Below are 24,522 nucleotides of genomic sequence, written 5' to 3' on the forward strand. Positions count from 1 at the left end.
AAGCTTGAATCAAAGCACATCATCTTCATTTCTGAAAGGAAATGACTTTTAATTACAGCTGCAGTTATTTCTTCCAAGCAGAAGTCAAAAGCCTTTTTCTTCATAGTTTCTGACAAATCTGTAAGAATTCAGTATTATCCCAACAGCGTTCCCGGTAAGTTACTAAATAAAATGACAAACATCAGGCAATTAATCTCCATAGCTAGAAGAAGAAAACTATGAATATGATCAAATCAGTCATTTTTACCATTTTATTCTCCTTTTCTCACAATTATTAAAGGAACCAGACTTCAGATCAACTCTATAAAATTTCACTTCACACCTTGATAAATGCTTAGAAAATGTGCCTGTCTTCCCCATCACCCAAATATCCTGTTCAGACTAGGTCTCTGGTACATCACCATCAGCCCAGGAATCCCACAGCCACGGTGCATCATAGGTCTCTTGATAACCCAATTCCTGGTAAGAAACGTGTTAATCTCACCCCATACAAATATTCAAAGACTATTTGCAATGAAGCCTTTATTTTCTATTTCACTTTTGAGTATACATTGTCCAAAACTACTCAGTTTTCAGTCAAACTTGATCCTTTTTCCCTTGAAACCTCCACTTTCTCAATCAGACGATGAGTACAGTGCTTTCAGTAACTGAAACATCTGGATTCTTTAAACATTCTTTACATTTTACGGACTAAAAGCCTGATTTTGTTTGCTGTCGAAGTTCAATGTAGGCAAGTTTACCTGTCCTCTATCTGAAAATGCATCTATATGTAAAATCACAAGTTACCCCTAGATACATAATGGTGACTGCCCTGCCTGATCAATACATCAAGCAAGTGAAATGCTTGCCTGCCTGCTCAGAGAGATTACAGTGAGCAGTTCTCAGCTTCACGTGTTCCTATCTTCAAGTCACTGTCAATTTTACTGATAACTCTTTTGAATTACCCTTACTGCTTTGGCATCGTCCCATATACGTGAAAATTAATTACCTGTAATGTCACATCTTTATTATTTTAACCTTTTCATACTTCACTACTTTTCAGTGACATTTCCTTGGGGGGGGGGGGGGGGGAAGGCTCTACTTATCAAGAGATTGCATATGGAAGATAGGCAATCAATCACGAAAACAACAGGGAAAAATCATAACAGAAGACTTAAAACTCCTTTTATGACTCCTTATCATGCACTAGCAGATAATCAATAGCTTGTCAAAGCTGTCCATTTTGACGTAGCTCCAAGTGTCATTTACATAGTCAATTCAAAATCAGTGGCATGAAGTTATTAAAAAAACCCTACACTAGTAAATCTACTGTGAACTCTACTGCTTATTTAACATTGTCCTTTACCTTGAACTTATTATCAATCAGATAACCCCTGTATTGCTGTAATTATTGTGAAAAGATTGAAAAAATTCACATGGAGAGTTTATCCACAAACATCAGAAGGTGAACCACCCTCAAGAGAGGATTTTATCATTGGTTTTGAATTGCTTTCCAACTTCCAAAACAATTCAAGATTGCCTATCAGTTCATCGTGCATCTATGCTTAAATTTAATTAGAAAAATTGCTACCTGCTGCTCAACTATACTGAAAATAACTTGCCTATAACAAACAATTTGCCTTTCTCTATAGAAAATACACCAACGAATGCATACCTGTCACAGAAATCAATCTTCATTTTCTTGTTCCTAATCTGAGTCTCAGGTTTTACCTAAATTGCTAATGAAACATTAATAACTGAAAAATGCATCAATCTGCTTTTTTTTTTTTTTTTTTTTTTCCAGCCAGCAGCAGCAGCAAGACTATTCAAAGCCTCAGGCACGAGAAAGATTTTTTTCTAATTTACTGAATAAGAAACAGCACAAGGACATTAAGATACAGTCCCCTCTTTTCACTGCGTTTCTCTGGTTAGTTCTTGTAGCATGGCTCAAGTGACACCACTACTATCTACCAAACTTTTTTTGGCTGTTAAATACATGGGACCTCATTCAGCTCACAGCTCAGCAGTTGAAAGCATCTTATCCTTCCTTAGAGATTTTAGTCTAACACAAGAATTGCCATGCATTTCTAAATAAATATTCGAGTATATAATATTCAGACTAGAAAGTACATAAGCCTTTCAGGCAGCAAATAAAGATGCGCCAGTGGTATTTGGTCTAACAGTTCCTCAGAAATAGGAGTGTTTGTGAAGAAAATTCAAAACGATTATGGTATTACGTATGATGAGTTCATATGGAAACGTGGGCAACGTGCACACGGTTAAAACCAAGAAGTTCACATCCAATCCTCTAACGCACTAGGGGCCTGATTTTCCATGATGCAGAGCTCTTACATTTATTAGGGAACAGCTGCAGAATTCTGTAACAAAAGGTAGGCTTTCACCTTCAGTCATTTGTTGTCATCCTGATTGTGTAGAAACTGAAATAATAGATGTTGAAAGTTGTTCTTCCCCACTAAACATTTATTTAAAACCTAAACATGCTTACTGCTCATTCCTATTGAGCCCTGAAACCACAAGGTGCAGAGAATGCAGCATTCATTATTGGTAAACGTAAGAGATCCTCAGGCAATGTGAAGGTATTTAAAGTTATACATGACCATGCATATACATGCATTTAATAAGGAAATTGCTGTTTTCCTAGGTATTGAATACTTAGAAATGCACACCAGTATTCAAAGCTATCAGTATTCAACGCTAAGATTAGTTTCTAACATAGGAAGAGATAAAGAAACGGAAGGAAAAAAAAAAAAAAAAAAAAGAACAAAAAACTTCTAAGCAAGAGATAGAGCATAACTACAGGCTAGGCAGCAAGATGCGTCTCTACAAACAGCCAACACATCTTCTAGGAGTGCCCCGACGTCCTTCCAACCTCAGCATAAGTCTCCATGCCAGGCATCATTGCAGAGCTACCTCTGCTAAATGCAAAGCCTCCTTTCCATGCCAGAAATACCAGGAGAAAGAGAAACATGCAACTCTCCTGCAGATGAAAGCCACAAACCCCAGCTACACCCAAAGTCCAGTCTGAAAGTTGCCAGAGGACAACATAGTTCAACCCCAGTCTAATTCCAGGATGGGATGCAAATACCACCCCTAGCAGAAGGTGGCAACCACGGGGCACTGGGTGATTTTCCATCAGCTCATCTCTTCAGGTGCATCCAAATGCACCAAGACTGTCAACCTTAGGATTGTTCTGGTGCTTCACAGAGCAAACAACTAACTTTACAGCATTTCGTATCAGTCCCAAACAACTGGAGAGCATCTATTTTGCTGAGGAAGGAATAATTAGAAACAAAATAAGTCTCAAATAATTTCCTGATGCTCCTTGCAGCTAAATCATAAGCACAGCTCATTAGGCTACGCATACAAAGTAAGCCAAAGGCTGGCACGCCTCTTTTACCATGTTGCAATAAAAGATTCCAAATCTTTGTAAAAAAAAAAAAAAAAAAAAATCATCACATTGAGATATAAGTAGTTCAGAAACTAACAACTTCCTAAATTAGCCATGAATACTGGCAGTTCTGAATGTGGCATATCTAACAAAGAAAATTTGAATTGACAAGAAAAACTGGCAATCTAACCTGATGTTTAGCTTCCTGGTACTTTGGCTGCTGGTAGGAGTCAGCTCATCCCCATGGACATTCACTGTCTTTCAGCAGCCACGTTTACAAGAAAACTTAAGAAGAAAATCGTCTTCACCAAGGGAAAGCATTCCTGCTTTTCCATGAGATTTTCTCCATCATGTAGGAAAAAAAGGCAGCTTCCTTTTAGGTTGAAAGGTTTTTATTAAAGTAGATTTAACTGCACACATTTATTTAAGCTCAGACTGATTTTTTACTGTGCTGAACTATGAAGGCTACATGTTACACTGAAACCTCAGGGAAAGTTATTTGCTCATAGTTTGCATGGGTCTTCTGTCGGTAGATGTCAGTAAAAAAGAAAAGAAATAAAGAAATAGTATATTTTTATGAACTTTATTCTTTAACAAAGAGTTGCTTTTAAAACTAAAGTTTTAAAATCTTTAGTTTCAGACACCTCTTGGTATAGTTAGATATGTTACATGTTTTCTCTGTTTTGCAGTGAGTTTTATTTTAAAAAATCTCTAAGAGAAAATTTCCAGGACATTTTCTTTGTAGCAGGAGTTATGATTTGTACCATCAGATAGGAAAGAGCTGCACTGAAGTCACTTTAGAAACAATGGTTACACACCCAGAGGTGCTGAAAAATACCTCATCACAACCCTTGCAATGCTAATTAGCTATCAGTAATCAGCATAGAACTGATTTGTACAGCCCAATTAAGCCTGGTTACTTACAGAGGTGTCCTGTGTTTCCACCCACTGATGTGGAGACTTCTGTTCTTCACTCTCCTTTTTTCCTTCTCTGCTGAAATAAAACCAGCCCCTCGCGTACCGCTGTGACCCCAGCTCCCTGTGGCAGCGTTTCCATTTCTCCCACTTTCAGAATAACCCGATTCCTCCCTATCTCTTGGTCTCCCAACTGCAATGGGTTATGAGGCCCAGAAGGTACTGTCAAGGGGCAGTCCCAAATTGCCCTAGCAATAAGTGCAATTAACTGCCAAATGGCCACGCACCACAGTTATTTTACTGCAACTCTAGTGTATGTCACTGCATGCTGCTGGGCTAGAGTGATGCAGGAGAATGGGAAATGGCCTGGAGAAAAAAAAATAAGTGATTGGCTCTAGAATTAAAGCAAGAATCGAAAAGATAAAAGGCAAGTTTTAAATAGCACCTGACATTTTGACGTAATTATTCGTCTGATGCAAACCACATCCTCAATGCTAACTTGAAACTCCTGAAGTGGTTCATGATCTCCATTAAGATGTACTTGCATGTTCTGTCCAAATATGCCTAAGTTTTGATGCATTTACTTCATAGTTACAATTCTGAATGTTAGGAATCAACAGACCATGCTGATGTTGATGGTTTATTTTGCTTTGCATATATGAAATTTCAATGAATTTCTTTCCTGTCACATGAAATATTCAAAACCAAAACCACCTAATTTTGAAATACTCAAAACCAAAACCACCTAATTTTGCAATGGGGAAAAAAAAAATATCCCAAACTCTCCATTTCTGTGACAGTAGAGCAAAACTGTTTCACCTTACCATCAAAAGTCAGTTTCCACAGTTTCAAAACTATGCGTTCCAGGACATGATGCTGATCAAGCAAGGCTTTACTCAGCAGGATTACAATCCCACTTCCTAAACGTTCATTTTCTTTCCTGAATACAAACAAATCAAACTGAAGAGGTTCCTCCTGCTAATAAAACCTTGAGGGCTTCTAAGGGCACATCCTGCTCTTCAACATCTATTTTTTCCCCCCTCAAGTGCATTGTTATTTGGAGGATATTTTTTTTTCAGGCTTTCAGCTAGAAGTCCTCTGCTCAGAGGACCACTCCTCAAGCCTCAGTCCTCCACAGGGTAGCTGAGCTCACAGACTTTGTGAGGTCCACTTTCAGCTCCTAAGGACTCTGAGCATAATTACTATAGAAATAAATATTTTCTGTGTAGAAAGATACATCAGTAGTGCATTAATAAGCAATGCTCCGTAATGCAGCTAGCTGGTAATGTGCTGAATCTTGAATCACTACAAAGAAAGCCTCATAGGTGTCATTGAATACATGAGTTTTCATGTGGACTGATAATTATCCTACGGAACCTGATAATGAATCAGTTTGTTGCAAAACCAGCCCAGAAGCTGATTAAATCAACCTAATCTATACTTTACTGCTAATTGGCTTTCCTTCTTTGCATGAGGATGGAAAAACTCTGAGCACAGAAACGGACAAAACCTGCACAATGTAAGCACATCAGGAACAGACTGAAGGGGGAAGAGGCAGAAGAAAGTATCCTTCCAGATTCATGAGACACTCTCGAGGTTGCTTTTTTTTTTTTTTAAAACTCAATTTAATGACTTCACTATACTGTTGCTTACTAATGCTGATTTGCTGAAGTCTTCCTGAGACAATGACAGGAAGAATTACTAGATTTGGTTGCACATGCACACAAGAAGCAGAGGCAAATATAGAACAACGTAACAAAACAAAACAGTTTTCTCAGAAACTGATATTTAACTAACAACAATAAATTAACTCCTGGAGAAAAAGCAGGACGGTGACAATTAGGAAAAACTGAGTAGTATTTGGACCAATTAAGCAGGAGGTTCATACCCATATCCATTTATCCACCATAGAGAGATGCCGCTTTACTTTTTGTTATAAGGCAATATACTTGGCTTGTGGAGCTTTACTTTTTGAAAGGTTTGTGCTAGCTCATTTTAAAGTCACTATGTCACTGAAGTTGTAGTTAGCATTCTCCTGAAGGAAGTTAAGGCAAAGGATTTGCATATGAGTTATGAGACAACTTTAGACAATGACTTTGAATGCTGTCTTATCACGAGCTTTGATGTCTTTTCTGCAAGATAAGCAACCTGCAATGATTTTTTAAGAATCAAAACTCTTTTCCCTCTCTGGGAACTTCTGACCCAGATGCGACAAATGGGACTTCACAGGAGCAAACTTGCAGGCTGCTCAGTTAGCGCTGGCTTTGGGCTTCAGCAGCAGCAAAGCAGTTCAGCTCTCACCGCTCACCTGCTGCCGGATGAAGCATGAAGAAAGGCTAACATGGGCTAACATGCTCTCACTAAATCAGAAATTCATTTCTGCCTCCTCTGCAAAGCTGCAAGAGCACCTCACAACCACTCCACAACAGCCACTGGTGTTTCTGTTACCTTAGCCGCAGCCATAGCCCTAAAGAGGCTATCGTGGCAATGAATTACAGCAAGCCACTGGTGATGGCACTGCAGACAGTGACAATCTCAAAACCAGGCACCCAGCAATGACAAAGGTCCCATCCTGTGGCCAAGCTCAGCTGGTTAACAAGCAGCACCCAGCTGACTTGGGTATTACCGTAACATGTTAATCTACACACACACCCAGGGAGGACATCAGAAAACCTCTGGTTTAGCACATAGGAGCTTTGGGACAACTCGCACAGGCTTGTGCAAATAGCAGAAATGCGAAACAGGTTTTTACAAGTGCATAAACACTAATTACATAGCGCTCCACACAGCTTGGAGCAGGCCTAATAATATTATTAATACTGCCATGAGTCAGACCAACTCTCAGAAGGCACAATGTAAACCGTGATACTGTTTCCAATGAAAAACTGTTTCTCTGGTAATGAAGAGACCCATTAATTTTGCTGTTCTCTTCCATTCCTGCCAGCCAAAGACCATAAACAAAGCTGATGCTGTATGGATTCTTTGTTGCCATGCATCAAACTGCTTTGGAGCTTCTAAAGGAAAGAAGTTTGGAAAGAAAATGCTACGTTTACCTCAGTAAAGTCATGGGTAGAGGCCAACTAAAGACAACTGACCTTCTAAAACTGAAAAAAAAAGTATTTACCAGTTACATTAAATGATTTACTTATAAATGCTTCATTTTAGAGGTCAGTTGAGTAGACATCTTGCAAAGCACAACTTATTTTCAAGCTACTGCTTCAGAATAATTCATACTTTGACCCTCTTTGTTCAAGATTCATTAATATTCCTTGTCATGTTCATTGTAAAAAAATATAAAAAACAATTAAAAAATAAATGATTATGCTGGACAAAAACAACCCTTTAGCCTACATAGTGGCTACCATTAAGAAAACACAGCGAGCTGAATTCTCTTCTCTTTGCTATACTTACCAAAGACTCAAAACGGACAGTGTATTAAATTCTGATCTTTTTTAAAAAAGGAACTAGTGCAAATAACTCCATATAAATCTTTCTGAGAAGTATATGGGCCACTGCCGGCTTTTGTACAAGCTGACATTGTAGGTGAAGTCTTGGATCGTTATGGACTCATACAGGTCATGTCTACCATGTGCAAGGCAACAATTTCACATCATGCTGAAATCTCCAACCTATTTCTGAATGAGCTCCCTTGCCCAGGCTGCTTCGCCACAGCAGAGCACCTCGTCAGTCCACTGCCAGATGCTAGCTCCTGCAGACAGCTTGGGCCTCTCTGCGCCTTATCACACTCTTGCAGGACAAATGCAATACCTGTTTTATTAGCTGAGTATTTTATTTATCATCTTCATTGTCTAAATGCATTATAATTTACAAGTCAAGTAAATATTTGAAGTACCAAGGTAAAACTTTGAGTACAAACATCCTTCTTCCACTTACATTTATCCAAACAGCTGCAGCACTACAAAGAGATAAACAGCAAATAGCAGGTATTTTTATCAACAGAACCAGTTTCTCATTTCATAGATCAGATTTCTCAAGGTGCAGTTTGACACAAAACAGCCAGAAAGCAAACAAAAAAGCTGACACCTGAACAGATTGTACCTTGTGAAATTAAATGAATGTATTTTGCAACTTGGAAACTAATCACTAGTCAGATTTTTCCTTGCCTCCTTGGCAGGCACCACTTTGTCTTCTAGCATCCAGCATGTGGCCAACCACAGCAAGAGGAGAATGAAGACAGAGCTGGGTTCCTTCCGTCTGTGAGAGCTGCAGCAGGAAAATTATCTGACCCGTATTTTACTTTAAGATAACTAGATTTAATAAACAAGCAATAATCAAAACACCAGTTACTCACAATTACTGCCTCACCTGCCTCTGTACTGGGAACTCTATCAAATCTGTGCAGATAAAATGGGGTCACACTCTGCCGTTCTCTGCATAGGTTGGGTACTCTACCCTACTAACCCTGATGAGGCCACATATCGAGCTGGGGAATAACATGTGGTTGCCCAGCTACCTTAAGATGACACCATGCCCAAGCCACAGTGATGTGGAGTTGAAAGCAAACACATTCATTCACAAAGTCAAAATCAGTCAATGCAATTAGAAAGGTTTATCAAATACCGAGGTGTAGAAGGAGAAATATAAATCAGTATAATAAGGTTAAATACAGAACGTCTATCCCCTTCCTTTTTCCAGCTCATTTTCTGCTGTACAAGCTGAGCAGCAAGACTCCCGTCTTGCTACACCTTACAAATAAGGATGCAGCTGTGAGGAAGAGTTTCTCCAGCACAGAGGAACAACACAGAAAAACAACCACCTGTACAGGTGCACGTGCACTGTAAGGCACAATCCAGTTTGCCAAGGGGGTCAGACTGACCTGAAACTATATCACCTCCCTGAAACTTGGTCTAGCCTTCCCTAATCAAGGACATATGCTAATCACACATTGCAATTACAGTAAGCTTTGTCTCACCTCCTTCAGTCTGCACTGGCAATTCAACCACACCCTGTACCATTAACCTGTACAGGTTACATGTACCGGAAACCACTGAAAAAGAATTTCTCCCATCACAAAGATGCACACCTCCATCACACGAAGCATCAGCTCTCCTGCAGCGAGGCGGAATCAGCACCATCTTGCATCAGAATTTGACGCAGCTCTTACCTCTTCTTTTTGTGGCTTGCTGGGAACGTTCCAGTGGGAAATTAATGACCTTTATCCTAACCAATGTATTAACTGATATTCTTAGCACAAGCAGATATGTGGGATATACACACATTTCTCAGTGTCTAGTTTGCAACCAGATATAATAACAAATAATCTTCTCAGGAACAAGTGACTATTGCCTTCTCCCCCCAGAATCTTTCTCCTGAGGTCTGTAACAATCCTGAATAGAGCAGCATGTTGAGTCCCTGCCCAGAAGTGCTTCTTTATAATATTTCAAGAGCAGAGTATGGACAGATCAGGGAAAGTGGCTTTACAACTCTACCAAGCTTCAGTCAGATTCAGCCCCTGTAGCAAGCGAGCGGTTTGCCACTGTATCAAAGCTAGATTTTCACGATCTATTCCTACATATATTTTACTCCAGTTTTGTCCTCTTTAGCACACAGAACCTGTCATTAAAGCATGCCTGAGCCTCCCAGATACAATTCTCAATTGTGTCCACAGATAAAGATAACAGCTGCTTACAAAACGAACATGTGAAACTCAAAACAAAAAAGCGAGAGGACTTACAGGATCAGTCAGTTCTGGCACGCTCGCTTGGTAGGTGAGAGGTCTACAGTCACGAGTATTATTCACCAAGACACAAGGAAGAAACATCGGTCCCAAATCGTCCCCATCGAGCACATCCACTGTGAGGGTGGTTGTACTTGTCCGTCGCTCATTAAGATTCTGGGCTCGGTCCTGGGGAGCAAACGAGTAACGTTTCACAGGACATTCTGAAATCACAGTCTACAGAAAGGTTACAAGTTAAAGGCAAGGACAAGATGTGCAACCATTCCAGTTATGCAGATTCTATAAAATAATTACAGAAAACTCGTCTTATGCTGCCTTGTATACCAGTCTTTGTACAGGCCAACAGGATGCTTAGGGTCCAAATATTATGCAGTAGGGTACAAAAGAAGAGCAATTAAAAGGAATAAATAATAAATAAAAAACCTTAAGCAGTAACCTTTTTTTATCTAATTGGCCCCTCCACTCTAATGCCCAATTCACCTTTGTGTATCACTGTTTAATACTGATCTTAGCACCTCCCTACCCCTGCCCCCCAAGAAAACCTCTAGATGACAGCAAAGAGATGGATCCAAGATCTCCAAACCAAGGAAATCTGTTTCCTATGTCAAAAGCCAACTTGTCTGGAGAATGAGTTACACTGTTCGTGTTTTAAAAGGCTGAAGAATAGTTCTGTCCACAACAAAGATGGTGCAGCTAAAAAGATCTCCATGCTGCATGACATTCTTTACAATGCATCATGGTTTGTTGTGGTTTTGTGTTTGTTTTGTTTGTTGTCTTTTTTTATGGATTTGGGAGACAATACTGACTACTGAAAGTTCTTTGTCTACATTTCTTTCTCTCCAGGTGTTAAGGAATAAAGTTATACTTTCTTGAAATGTGGGAACAACCCAGATTCTTTCTATACGCTGACCAATGTACACACTAGCAATAATTTACCTTTTCTTTCTTCGTTTACAACTATAGTGAAGAAACAGCATGACTATCCAGTATTTATTTCAAAACAATATAAAGCGTTTCCATTTTAAAAGCGTAATTGTTGTGGTGCCTTTTCTTTACAAAAATAATACCTCTTGGAAGGAATACGGGTCATCAGTTATGTCTTACCCTCCTATTCTAGGCTATCATTAAGAGGAAATACAAAAGCAATTGTTTTTAAAACATGTATTTATGCTGTTTAATATCATCCTCTGCGTATAGGAAATAGGTCATTCCTCTAAGCCATAGGAAATGTATTCTTTTTTCCTTGTTTGCAATCCACTCAGTTATTGGAAGTTCTTTACGCTATTAGTCATTAAACGTGGGAATATCTGAATTTAACTTTCTTCATGGCCAATGATGAAAAACAATGCAAACAACAATGAGAAGTGGAACAATCTTCACCATCAACTCATCTGTTTGTTTTTACACCCCCCTTCTGTGTGCCTTTGAGTAACACTGGATCAAAGCACAGATACAGGATAATTAATTTCACGTAATGTCTTCAGGATGCAAGAGCAATAAACACTCACTGCTAATGTAATCAGTGGAATACAAGTATGATTGCATGCAATTGAGAGAATTAAGTGCAGCATGCAATATTTTGAAAAACAGAACAAAACATGAGCTGGGAAGGATCTACAAAGAGCATCAAGCCCCACTGCCTGACCACTTCAGAACTAACTAGAAGTGAACGCAAAAATTGAGGAGGGCACCGTCCAAATGCCTCTTGAACACTGGGAGGTGTCAGGCACTGACCACCTCCCCAGGAAGCCTGTACTGCAGCACTCTCACAGTACACAAACTTCCCCTCCATCTGGTCTCACCCTCCCTGGTGCAGCTCCAAAGTGACCAGGAGTAGAGCCTGGCACCTGCCCCTGTGCTTCCTTCCCCAGGGAAGCGAGGTCTTCCTCTCAGCTTCCTCTTCCCCAGATGACAGCCCAGGTGGCCTCAGCCTCTCCTCCCAGGACCTGCCTCCCAGCCCCTTACCAGCTTCTGGCCCTCCTCTGGATGCTTTCCAGGACCTGCCCATTCTCTGTGTGCTGGGGAGCACAGAACTGCTCGCACCACTCAAGGTGAGGCCACACCATCACCAACCAAGAAGCCCCCCTCTTCTGACCGTCTGGCCGTGTGTAACACACCCCCTGAGGCGCAGGGCCCTCCTGTGAGCTGCTGCAGCCACGCACCTCCAGCCCATTCCTGGCCTCTCCACACGCCACCCGGCATTCCCTTGGCTGAGCTCTGTGCCACTGCTGCTCGCCCGGTGCCCTGACGCACCCAGACCGCTCTACGAGGCCTCCAGGGATCAGCAGCACCTCCCAGCTTAGCATCACTGCCAAACTTGCTGGGGATGTGTTCTGCTTCTGCATCCAGATCGTTGGGAAATATGTCAAACAGAACTGGCCCAAGAAGTGAGCCCTGGTAATGATGAATGAAAGGATGCATACAGCAAACTCCTACAGAAGGCTATAAAGGTTAATTAGAACCTTTCTTTGAGATTAGTTACTCTTCTGTGATCACTAAATAACTTCAGTGAACTCAGTTCCCTTGTAAGTATTTCTGAGAGAACAACTGTCCTAGGAAGATGCTTCAATCATGCGAGCTGCCTCATTACAAAAATGTCGAAGCTATCAGCGTAGCTCTCATCCCAACCCATGCAGCACAAAGGTGGCCATTTATCCTATAAGGACACGTTATCGGAAAGAGCGAGCAAAGTAAGGAGAAATTGCTTTGTGGCACTGCCTCTGTGCATCACAAGCTGCACCATCACCAGCAAGTCACCCTGCACGAGCACCAGGTCTCCCTGCTGACGTGAGGTGTATGCACTGCTGCATGCCAGGCTCCGCGTGAGCCTCCTTTCTCTTGAAAAATATCACCTCCTCAACTACCCGAGCTGCTTTCCTTCGAAAGGACGAACTCATGAAACTTACGACTCTAACATCAAATGAAGAGAGCTGTGAATACAGAGTGGTGATCTGCGGAATTAATCAGTGATCGAAACAAAAAGGAAAACAAGCATAAACAGTTTTGTGCCCTCCTGTATTTCTGTTCAAGAGATCAGCAGGTTATGTTACTCAGGCAAAATGTCTTGTTTTAACAGGCATGGGCCAGGAAGTATCTTGAGGTATAGATAAGAGCAAAAAGCATTGAGACACCCTCAGAGAGAAAATGCTGAATGTGCCACAAAATATATGCCCCAAAAAATGTATCTACCATTCTGTATCAGAAAAATGACAGTAATATAAATGAGTGAATTTGTATTACTATAAAGCTATCTTAAAGCTATCCCTGTACTCGGCTCTGGTGAGGCCGCACCTCGAGTACTGTGTTCAGTTTTGGGCCCCTCGCTACAAGAAGGACATGGAGGTGCTTGAGCGGGTCCAGAGAAGGGCGACGAAGCTGATGAGGGGCCTGGAGAACAAGTCCTACGAGGAGCGGCTGAGGGAGCTGGGCTTGTTCAGCCTGGAGAAAAGGAGACTCAGGGGCGACCTTATCGCTCTCTACAGATACCTTAAAGGAGGCTGTAGTGAGGTGGGGGTTGGCCTGTTCTCCCACGTGCCTGGTGACAGGACGAGGGGGAATGGGCTTAAGTTGCGCCAGGGGAGGTTTAGGTTGGATCTTAGCAAGAACTTCTTTACTGAAAGCGTTATTAGACACTGGAACAGGCTGCCCAGGGAAGTGGTGGAGTCACCATCCCTGGAAGTCTTTAAAAGACGTTTAGATGTAGAGCTTAGGGATATGGTTTAGTGGGGACTGTTAGTGTTAGGTCAGAGGTTGGACTCGATGATCTTGAGGTCTCTTCCAACCTAGAAATTCTGTGATTAAGGTTGCTTCAGAGCACCCTCATTTTCCCCACAAATGATTTAGTATCACAACAGTGTTAAACAGCGGAAAATTTCTCATTTCAGCCATTATCAGAATAGAAAAAAAGGAAAAAAAAAAAAAAAAAAAAAAGCTTTTACAGCCCTCAAGGACACCAAAAATTTCTCTAATGACAGACATATTAGATATAGTTTAAACATCACTTTTCTTGGTATGCATTCTTCACTGCTGGCCACTGTGCAAAAAAACCCTCTATATAACCATGCAATACGACTTGAAAGAAAAATCACCTCTTTATAGAAAACTGCATTTCAAACCTGAAGGATACAACTAAATTGTATCCATCAAACTCATTTGACATCAAATTAGCATGGCCAGATGTGTTAGAAAATGAACACTTAGTGACACCAGAATGCACTTTTCTGCATGGACTGTTCTTCAAATATGATACTTGTTCCCAGCGCCAAAAAGGTTGTCCTGTTACCCACTCTGAGCAAGCTTTTTTAACCACTAATAATGCCTAAGCTTTCAATGACAGAAAGTACATAGGTACATCTTAAATAAGGTCTTCGGGAAAGAGCGCATCAGACCTGTTATTTCAGAGATACTTTCCTCTCCTAAAAACCCACCTAAATAAGATTGGTAAGTGGCCATTAAGAGATACACACTTACATTTGCTTGAACAATGACAAAATAACGAGTCTTTTCTTCATAATTTAGTCTCTCTCGTAGAACTACTGCTCCAGACAACGTGAGAGGAATATCAAAGGTCCTGTTGGAAGTCTGCAAAAGTTAAAACAGCAACACAAAATTGAACACGCTTCAAAGTTAAAGCACATTTCAGATAGACCACAATGAGATAATCTAATGGATGGTATACCAAAATTACTTATGCTTCTCGGATTAGAGCTTTTAAATAGTCTACTGTGTTTTCTCCCCACCCATGAGAACTTCACAATAAATATTCTGTGTGTAACAGGATTTTCTCTGACTCTTTGCACATAACTTATTCCTCCTGACCATGAACAGGATAGTCAAACTATCTTGTTTCTTACTGATGTGCCACGTTGAATTTACACTTTGACGTTCAGAAAACCTCTCCTGATGTGGACACAGGAAATTTAGGTCTGCGGTTTCTGTAGTTTGACTTACCTTCTTCTATTTTTCCTCACCATTAAGAGAGCATCAGGTATCAGAGATTAAGAATTCCTTACCACTGTACTTTTTATCCTACTCTTTATTCTGGCTTTCATGAGGGTGACAAAGCTTTAAATGTCAGCTCTACACAGTTAGGTGCCAATTCACAGTGGCAGTGATGCACATGTTCATGCACTAATAAATACAGATTTCTGGGCAGATCAGGTGAAATTCAATTTGTCCCACACATTTGCTTAAACAGATTCTTGGCAGCACATGACAGGAAGGTACTGCTAGGGTACACACACTTGTAAAGGATTCACCGTGTTAAATGATCCATTTTGAGGGAAGATTACAGGTAAAGATGCAGGTTTGACAGGTGAGATCTGGATCCAGTTCTGTCATCAAATTGATCACATTAAAATCTTTCCATGCTTCAATCTACCAATGTATAATGGAATTAACATTGAGGTATGGTGTATGGGGAACAGCTCTAGAGCAGTCCAAAACCTGAACAATCAACGCTGCAGAGATACAAAGTACTTTTCTTCCCTTAGCTAACATAAAAGGGCCTCCTCCCCTTTCACTGCTTGTGCAGGTTCACTGCTATTGTCTCTTTCTATTAATGGCATTTGCTCAGAAAAAAAAAAAAAAAAAAAATTTAGTGAACTATCCAAGTAAGAGTAATATTTTTGACTACTGTATAAATTGATGCTGTTTGCACACACACTCACACACACACGCACCACTTCTAACTCATGAGGAAGATCCCCCTTGCTGCTTTAGCCCATTTATCTCTGGTTAAAAAGGCAAGAACCAGCTGGAAAAGACTCCGCAGCTCAGGAGCAGCCAGGGCACTCTCAAAACACTGCCTTTCCTTGGCGTATCTTGCCATGAGGATGCATTTGAAGTGGGAGATTACAATCTGAACTGTTAATAAGCATCAGTGGAACTCCAGCAAAAAAAAACCCACACCTGTAGCCTCCTCCCCAGCTGCCTGCATCTGGAGTCCCCTGTCCCTCCAGTACAGCAGTGGATGCAATGGCTCTGAGTGATGTGTAGTGCAGTGTCCAGGTGTGGGCTTGTGTGACAGCTCCTGAAGGTGGCCCATCAGAGTCACCCCATGCACATCCCTGCGATGGTTCTGCAGACTCCATTTATTCCTGCTGCAATCCAAACCGTTAACAAAGCTCCAAGGCAATTAGAAGATGTACACAGCACAGCTCAGCTGCATTGCCATCCAAAACTGAAATGAGCCAGCATATGCAGGAAGTCAGGAATATCAAGAGCTCCTTTAGGCTTTCCGGCAGAATGATGCTGCTTTGTCACCTGCCTACTCCAAGAGAACAGAACTGTTTCTCCTTGGAAAGCTTCAAAAAATAAATACCAAAATGCTTTTGTATCGAAGTCCTCATAACACAAAATATTCACCTAGCTCAAAATGGTGAAGCAGCATCGTTTCTGAAACTCAGAGGCAGCAGGATGGCAAGGATCACTTCCTGGGTTCAGACATAAAATTAGCCTTTGGGGAAAATTTAAAAAAATAAAAATAAAAAAAATACTTCCAGGTCATTCAGCTCCATGCCCTAAGCAGTAGAAAGATAATGGTTCCACATTATCATCATTACCCAACAGACAGCACAAAACCATTTGAAGAATTACACTTTTTAAATTCAAAGAGTTCAAAGCAACTTGCAGGGCTTTCTAGAAAGATGGCCTGTGCACAGACGGTAACACATCTGACAAAAATAGCAAAATCTCTACTATTTCAAGGCAGGTTTTAGAGTTCTGAAGAATCAGAGGGCATGAGGTTGGCAGAGAACACAGAAGCTCACACAGGCTGCTCTGTGCCTTGGCCAACTGGGGCTGTGTATCTCTTAGGACAGAGATTGTACCACCTCTCTGGGATCCTGCTCCACTGTTTGATCTCTGTCATGGGGGGAAAAAAGAGCATTTTCTATCTTCTAATTGAAAGAAGTCTGCTTCTGTTTTCTCCATAACATGCAGTACACATAAGACAAAAGTAAGTTTTTCTATGCATCACTGCCTTAGCCTGATTATCCAAAACATGTACATCCTGCATCTCTGTTGAAGCTGCCCACGGCCATCGGCCAGCACTGCTGTAGGACAGTCCCTATACCCAGCCCAAGCCACAATCTTTCCCACCTATCTTAAATTGGACTAAAAGGAAGTGGTGGTGCTGGGCTGTGATACCAGGTTCTTGTCTAGAATGCAAGCAGCTCAAACAGAAGAATAAAAGTATCTCCTGCAAATCTACTACTCACTTGTGCAGGTGCACAGGAGAGGAGGCAATTTACCCTTTGTAACAAGGCTGTGTACTTTGGAGAAGCCACAATAGGCTATATATCGCCATCACCACTTTTTTTTTTTTCATTAAACTACCATTTGCAACATAAATCATGAGTGTGTTGTGAAACACTTCCCAGATAACATTCAAGTTTCAATGTATATGTGGCAAAATACTGCTAGGTAAACTCTCTGAGAAAGGGAAAGTCACCAGGATACCAATTCAATTTGATCCCCAAACAGGGATATGTTATGTGAAAAATCACCATGGCAAAAGCGTTATGCATATCCCAATCTTCAGAAAAACTCAACAAGTTTCATTTTGCATCCTCACCAAACACAATATAATGAATCTCTGTAAAATTAGCTAATAAGGACAGAGTCCAGAACTTCTTGTAAGGATGCATTTGTCTTAATAACCTTCAGGTATTGACAGAGTCCTCAGAGATCTACAATTAGCTCTGCATTAGAAGACAATTTTTTTTGGCAAGTTAATTACCTCACCCTTAGCTTTTCAGAGTCAAGGAAAACTTTATGGCATTCTCTCCCACAACAGCTAAAGAGACCAGAACAACATCTAGCATGCTTTGCTTTCTTTTTTCTACTTGACTTTTATCTATCTTCCAAATTAAACAACAAAATATTTAAGCTAAACTGAATCCCCAAGTAACATCCGTAGTTTTTACGGTTGCTGTGTTTTGTCTTTTAATGTTGAATTGGTCTCTAATAAAACTCATCAGCACTCTTAGGTTTTTCTAAGGCAGCAGAATAAGTCATTGGTGCCAAACAACACTGTGGGGCATCTTCAGCATGGGACATGGGAGGATCCTAGAAGTAGAGGGATTTCTCAATAAGCTGTACACATTATTTTCAAGGGTAGTAACTGTATCCCACGTTAAGAAAGAAAGTTTGTTACATTTCTGGAAAGGTAACAGCTGCAGTGAAACATCTTCTAAACCACCTCTGTCAAGCACAAACTTAAAACATGTTGCTAGCTAAAAGCAGTATTACATGCATGATGGTTACCTACTTAGGAAGGAAGCAATTTATTTAATCTGGAATACAACAGCAGTAAAACAAAGAAGTGACGAAGTAACTAACTACTCTGAACAAGTTGTTCCAAACAGGGAAGTCTCACAATTCCTCACAGTGACTGGGAGAAAAAGATCAATTAAGTTTTGCTAGGTAAACAAGAAAAAACAAAATCTGTTTTAACTCCTCTTCTGGTGAAACAGGATCAAACCATTTGAGCATGCTATATCCCCTTTGTTAGTGGTTAACTGAACTCTCTCTGCTGGGCTTGAGGCCACTGTAGTTGTGGGAGATGCTTTAGAATGATTTCACCGGGTGCCTTTCAGCAGTATAATGCTGTGACATAACAGTAAATTAAGAAAAAAGAAAATTAAGTAAATAACAAGAGCTAAACAGCTCTTCTTATTTCACTGTGGTACAATATATTTCAAAAGAAGTGTGTAATAATTTAAGAGTTTGTAGTTTGTTTTGTTTTGAGGATACAAAGATCTTTATTGAAAAAGAGGAAATTAGTTGAACCTGTCCTTGTTAAGTATTATAAGCTAAGAAAAAAAAAAGGGGGGGGGGGGATATAAAAAAAATAAAAGCACTAAGTAATTCAGTATCTCTTTAAACTCTTGTTGACTTAAGTGGATAGGACAGAAGCATTTATGAGTTATATAGCTTAAATCATAAGCAAATTAAATCATAACCTGTATGCCTACACTTCTAATTCAGATTGAATATCAGATTGCTGTATTCCTAGAAAATCATTTCTATTTAAATTACCCTTAAGTAACAGTACAGAATTTGAATGAGGTTACTAAATCTATATGCTACATACTGTTTTCCTTCTTTAACATCTATATTATTGTTAGGATTAATTTATTTTCAGGTTAGCATACTTAAATTATCAGACCACCTGATCCACAGTAATGGTGCTCTTAGCCCATGGAAAAAAAATACCTTGATTTACAAAAAAGGATTGCTAAAATAATTTGAATTTGCCAAGAAAATGCATATGGACACTTCACACGAATCACTGCTGTGTAAAAACACCTAATAATGGAGAAACTCACAAATCTGAACCTAAAAAGCATTTATTTTAATTCTTTATGCTTTTTGTCTCTAAATGATGTGTTTGAACAGATAACAGCCAGGGTTATATATTATTAAAATAAAACAATAGTAGTATCTTTTTTAAAAGTGCTTGGTTTTGTTGCTTTTATTTTTAAGGTATAAATGTAATAAATAATAATGTTTGTTATTTATTTATTATTTATTATAGTTGGAATGTCTCTGTCAAGAGTAGCTTAGCTATGCCTATGAGTATTTCTTAGCAATGAATCTATTAGGTGCAAATGTGCAGGAATAAATATAACTACCTATCACACACTGAAAAAGCACACCAAAAAAAAACATTAAGTGTAGGAACAACACCAGAGAAGAAGGGATTATTGACTGACGATTAAGAACTATGCTGATTATAGTGTGGCAACGAAAGAAAAGGAAATACAGCTGTGTTTATGGGGCAAGCAAGGGTCACTGGCAGAAAGGATAATCTATGGCAGGAAGTAAGTTTTCAAGTTTAGAATTTCTTTATAATGTCCAGTAGCAACCTCTTATTCACTTGTTTTGAAGTCAATATATATAAACACCACAAAAATAAAATTTTATATAGATAGACAGATAGATAGATGTGTATTTGAATTTGAATGAAGAGAAAAAAAGTACAGGGCACATACCTTATCATTAGGATTGTACTGGATGACATATTCTATCTGGCCATTTGGACCATCATCAATGTCAGTAGCACCGTTGTTTCCAGAAAACCCTGTAAAGATGGTTGTTCCAACTGGAGTTAACTGCAAGAACAGGGAAAGGCAAATGCATATTAAAACCCAAAACATAAAAGAAACAATAGAGGGTTCGTTATCAAGGGCATTTTATTTTTTTTTCCCATTGCTCCTGTCTATAAAACAAGGCCGACATTCTCTCCTCCTCTTTACTCAGCCGGGAAATTCATGAGTGAGCAAATATTTAGACACAACACACTCGGAAACTACATTAACTGATTGGTCACATACAGTGAAACAGAAATTTCAATTTTTATTTCACAGATTATCTACGTCAGGTCAGCACTCCATGTGTATTTTAAAAAAGATGAAAAATACTAATGAAAAAATAGATAATATAAATAATATAAATATAGATAAGATAACATACAAATATAGATAACAATAACTAAAAACTACTATTTTTTTTTTCAGACTAAAGAAGGAAAATGACCTGCAAAGGTAAATAGAACTTCCTCAGCAGTGACTTCGTAAGAATGTGAGCAGCACCAAATGAACATTACACACACACAGAGCTTTATGGTTTTAAATACAGGTGGGAAAGATGTTGTTTCTCCAACACTTTGTTGGCAGCAACTGAATACTCACAAAATTATATTCTGAAAATTAATCAATTCATAACTATCCTCGGAGAGATAAACTGCGTGAAATCAAGATCAATTGAGATTAAGGACAGAAATCCAACTGACATTTTAGGAGTCGTCATTTCTGAATTTTAATGTTCAGAGATCTTTCCAAGTAATAACCCTGAAAACCAAATGAACAAACAGCTCTGGATTCAACACAAACACTCCTCATAGCCATGCCTCCTGCTGTTGTTCTCTTAGTACAGGAGAATTTTTGGTCCCTGAATTCCTTTGCAGACCCACTGACCTCTAACCTCCCTCCAAATTTCAAAATTAAACCTATGGGGTATAAAGAAGTTTGAAGTTTTAAGAGAAGGTGCAAAGGAAAAAGGGTCATTCTGACATCCATTGGCTGACAGCGTAACACCAGAGCTGTGTCCCCTCAACTAAAAAGTGTACTGTAGTGGTAAACACTACAGCATCTGTGCAGGGGAGAAAGGGCTTTTTATGTTTTGCTAAGGGGATAAAAGAACAAAACAACCTGAAAACTGTGCTGGGCAATATATGCGCGTTTTCACCCTCCTATAAGTAGAGGTGGGTTGACCTCAGCCTGCTGCCAGCCCTCTCATTGCCCCAAAAAGGACAGAAGGAAGAGAGGATGAACAGGCTCCTGGGTTAGGGCAAACAAAGGGACGTCACTTTACCAGCTACCGTCACAAGAAAAGCATATGCAACTCGGCAAAAATTCATCTAAATTACCAATTAAAATAGATTCGGATAGTTAAAATAAAAATAAAAATAATAATAATAATAAAAGAGCAAGCAACACCTTCCCCATCCCTGGGGGTGTTTAAGAAAAGGTTGGACGTGGTGCTTAGTGACGTGGTTTAGTGGGTGACATTGATAGTAGGGGGATGGATGGACCAGATGATCTTGAAGGCCTTTTCCAATCTTAACGATTCTATGGTGCAAATCCCCCATGCTTCTGTCAGAAGAAGCTTCAGTGCTCGCAGACAAAACACGGGAGCTCAGAGCTGAAGGACACAGCGAGGCGTGTGCTGCTTTCCAGAGGGGGCTGCGGGCCTGGCTCCCGCTGAGCTCTGCCAGCATCTCTGCGCAGCAAGACTTGCTCTGCTTCAGACAGAGAGGCAGTATCCAGCTCCTGACAGAGTGCAGATAACTGATGGCTAACATAAAAAGGCTCTAGTGCTTTAAACCACATCATTAAGTGATAACAAAGGAGACAGTTGTAAAAATGAAATAGCAGTATACACCAGAATTACAATTGCATGCTCTTCCAGTAAAAGTCAGAAGATAAAGTCTTGGATTTAGTGTGTTGCATCCAAAGTAACTGACTGTGGATGTGCAGACCTTCATGAACCTGATATGCAGGTTTCTAGTTTATCTATATTGTCTTTTATGCAATACAGATTATATTAGAGATGAGACTGAAAAAATCCCCATCACTCACTTTCCTGAAAAACAGGAAAAAAGTAACACTAACTCAGCTTTACAGGCTGCCCTAGATCTCACGTCAGAGATTACTGCAGCTTCTGCAAAAAATCAGATGAGATCATTCCTAAACATCTCAAACTCCACAAGTAATCATTTGAGAGAGGCACTCTGCCTTCAAAGCTATGCAGTATTTTCACACTAAGAACTCCCATTGTGATAATTTTCCACTAGCAGCATTGCTTTTACCCACGCTTTTGAGGGTTTACTGACAGACTTGCCATCATTACATTTTGACCAGTAAGGAGGGATGTTGCAGAGCCACAGAACAATCTGAATTAAGCTGGAAACTGGAGGCAGCTTGCTCTGCTGTGAAGGAAAGTGGGACCTGGGCATGCAGGAGGGCAGGCTTCATAGGTCTCCTACAAAGGCACTCCCATGCAGTCAGCAAAACTTTATCTTTTTTTTTTTTTTTTTTTTTTAAACCTAATATAAACAGCCCCCATGGTAGCCGTCCAGATGATAGCATAGACAGCTGAGTTACCTGCTCTTTATCTGTCTTTACTTGCTCTTTATCCCTTGCTAGCAAGCTGAATATGAGCCAGCAGTGTGCCCTGGCAGCCAGGAGAGCCAACCGCGTCCTGAGGTGCATCAAGCACGGCGTCGCTAGTCAGACAAGGAAAGTGATTGTCCCGCTCTGCTCTGGTGTGACCTCACCTCAAGTACTGTGTGCAGTTCTGGGCTCCACAGTACAAAAAGGACGTGAAATTATTGGAGAGTGTCCAGAGAGGGGCTACAAAGATGGTGAGGGACGAGGAGTGGCTTAGGTCACTGGGCCTGCTCAGCCTGGAAGAGGGGACTGAGGGGAGACCTCATCGTGGTCTACAGCTGCCTCACGAGGGGGAGCGGAGGGGCAGGCGCCGATCTATTCTCTTTAGTGACCAGTGACAGGACCCGCAGGAATGGTGTCAAGCTGAGGCAGGGGAAGTTCAGGCTGGATATCAGGAAAAGGTTCTTCACCGAGAGGGTTGTCGCGCACTGGAGCAGGCTCTCCAGGGACGTAGTCACGGCACCAGGCCTGCTGGAGTTTAAGAAATGTTTGGACTGTGCTCTTAGTCACATGGGCTGAATTTCTGGGTGGACTTGTGTGGTGCCAGGAGTTGAACTCAATGATCCTTATGGGTCCCTTCCAACTCGGGATATTCTATGATTCTAAGTCATACACTTGAGAAATGTTTATTTGAATCCATCGTTATCTTAGTAAGAAGCTCAACAAATAAGACTACAAAATAAATACTAAAATGTAACGCTCCTAACGTGCTGTATCTAAAAGCAGAAAGCCACTGGGTAATACCACGTTGCTAAAAAAGACATTCAACACTGCTGGAAAAGGATATATGAAATCCAAATCCAAATATGAATTACTGTATGAAGCCTCCTAGGGCAGAGCAAAATAAAAGAAATCTGATGAGATGACAGACGGCTTCATAACAACGTACTCTGTAGTGCATATATACCTCACCAGGAAAGCTATCAAGAAATCTTCCCTGCAATTCTCAAGCAAGATGAATATTTAACAAATAAATGCATTTTGGACATCAAATGACAATGAAACAGTAATTATTTCATGCTTCACTGTAAAACAATCAATACACAGCTCATATACAGGAAGATCTTACATATCCTTCATATAAAATTCCCTCCTACCACCAGTTTTCTTCTACTAGAGTCCAGCTTAGCATATGAACTACTGATCTTGTCCTGAATTGGGAGTGAACTATAAACTTGTTCTACATTTACATTTTGCCACAGAGGGCACAACTGAGAACTCAGTTCAGCTTATAAACTGTGACTTTATAAATGACCGTTCTCTATCAACAAGAGTTATCCCACTGTTCTTGTTTAAAGAAAAAGATTATTTATGTGAACCGCCATTTACAAAGAGCATCTCTGTGAATGAAGACAGATAACATGGGGAGGAAAGGCGTATTTTTCTAATTAATATTATGGAGGTGTTTAAAACACACATATAAAAGCTGAAACCTAGCTGTAGGAAGAACCTGGGCATAAAAACCCTGTTTCTCCATTATTTTAGCAAAAACTTCCTTCCAAAACGAAAATCTTTCCAAGGACACCTCTATTAGTGTAAACAAAGTTTGCATTAGCTTCGATGAATAATTGAATTCAATTAGCTACTTTCTTCAGTAAAGACTGCATCTTTCAAAAACAACAGTAATGAATTACAATAGTGAAATCACAGGAAATTAAATGGTACACTGCAAATTTCTCAGCTTTAACAGATCTGTAGTTCTGCATACGTGAATCCGACCCACATCCAAATTAAATGATTCAGCTGCTGATCTAACCAAGGAGTGAATCCTACCACTGACTCTG

General features: G+C 40.1%; 1 protein-coding gene across 7 annotated transcripts in view; it reads right to left on the minus strand.

Annotated features, from left to right (window-relative positions):
* PCDH15 (protocadherin related 15) overlaps positions 1-24,522 on the minus strand; it is a 773,967-nt gene that overhangs the window by 218,289 nt on the left and 531,156 nt on the right. For all 7 annotated transcript variants that reach the window (XM_068688403.1, XM_068688402.1, XM_068688405.1 and 4 more), the window contains 3 exons: positions 20,000-20,119; positions 14,472-14,582; positions 9,999-10,169 (listed from right to left, as the gene is read on the minus strand). In XM_068688403.1, coding sequence (XP_068544504.1) covers positions 9,999-10,169; positions 14,472-14,582; positions 20,000-20,119 — 402 coding nt within the window. The remainder of the gene's footprint in view (positions 1-9,998; positions 10,170-14,471; positions 14,583-19,999; positions 20,120-24,522) is intronic.

The sequence above is a fragment of the Anas acuta genome, chromosome 7 (assembly GCF_963932015.1).
Source record: "Anas acuta chromosome 7, bAnaAcu1.1, whole genome shotgun sequence".
Taxonomy (NCBI): domain Eukaryota; kingdom Metazoa; phylum Chordata; class Aves; order Anseriformes; family Anatidae; genus Anas; species Anas acuta.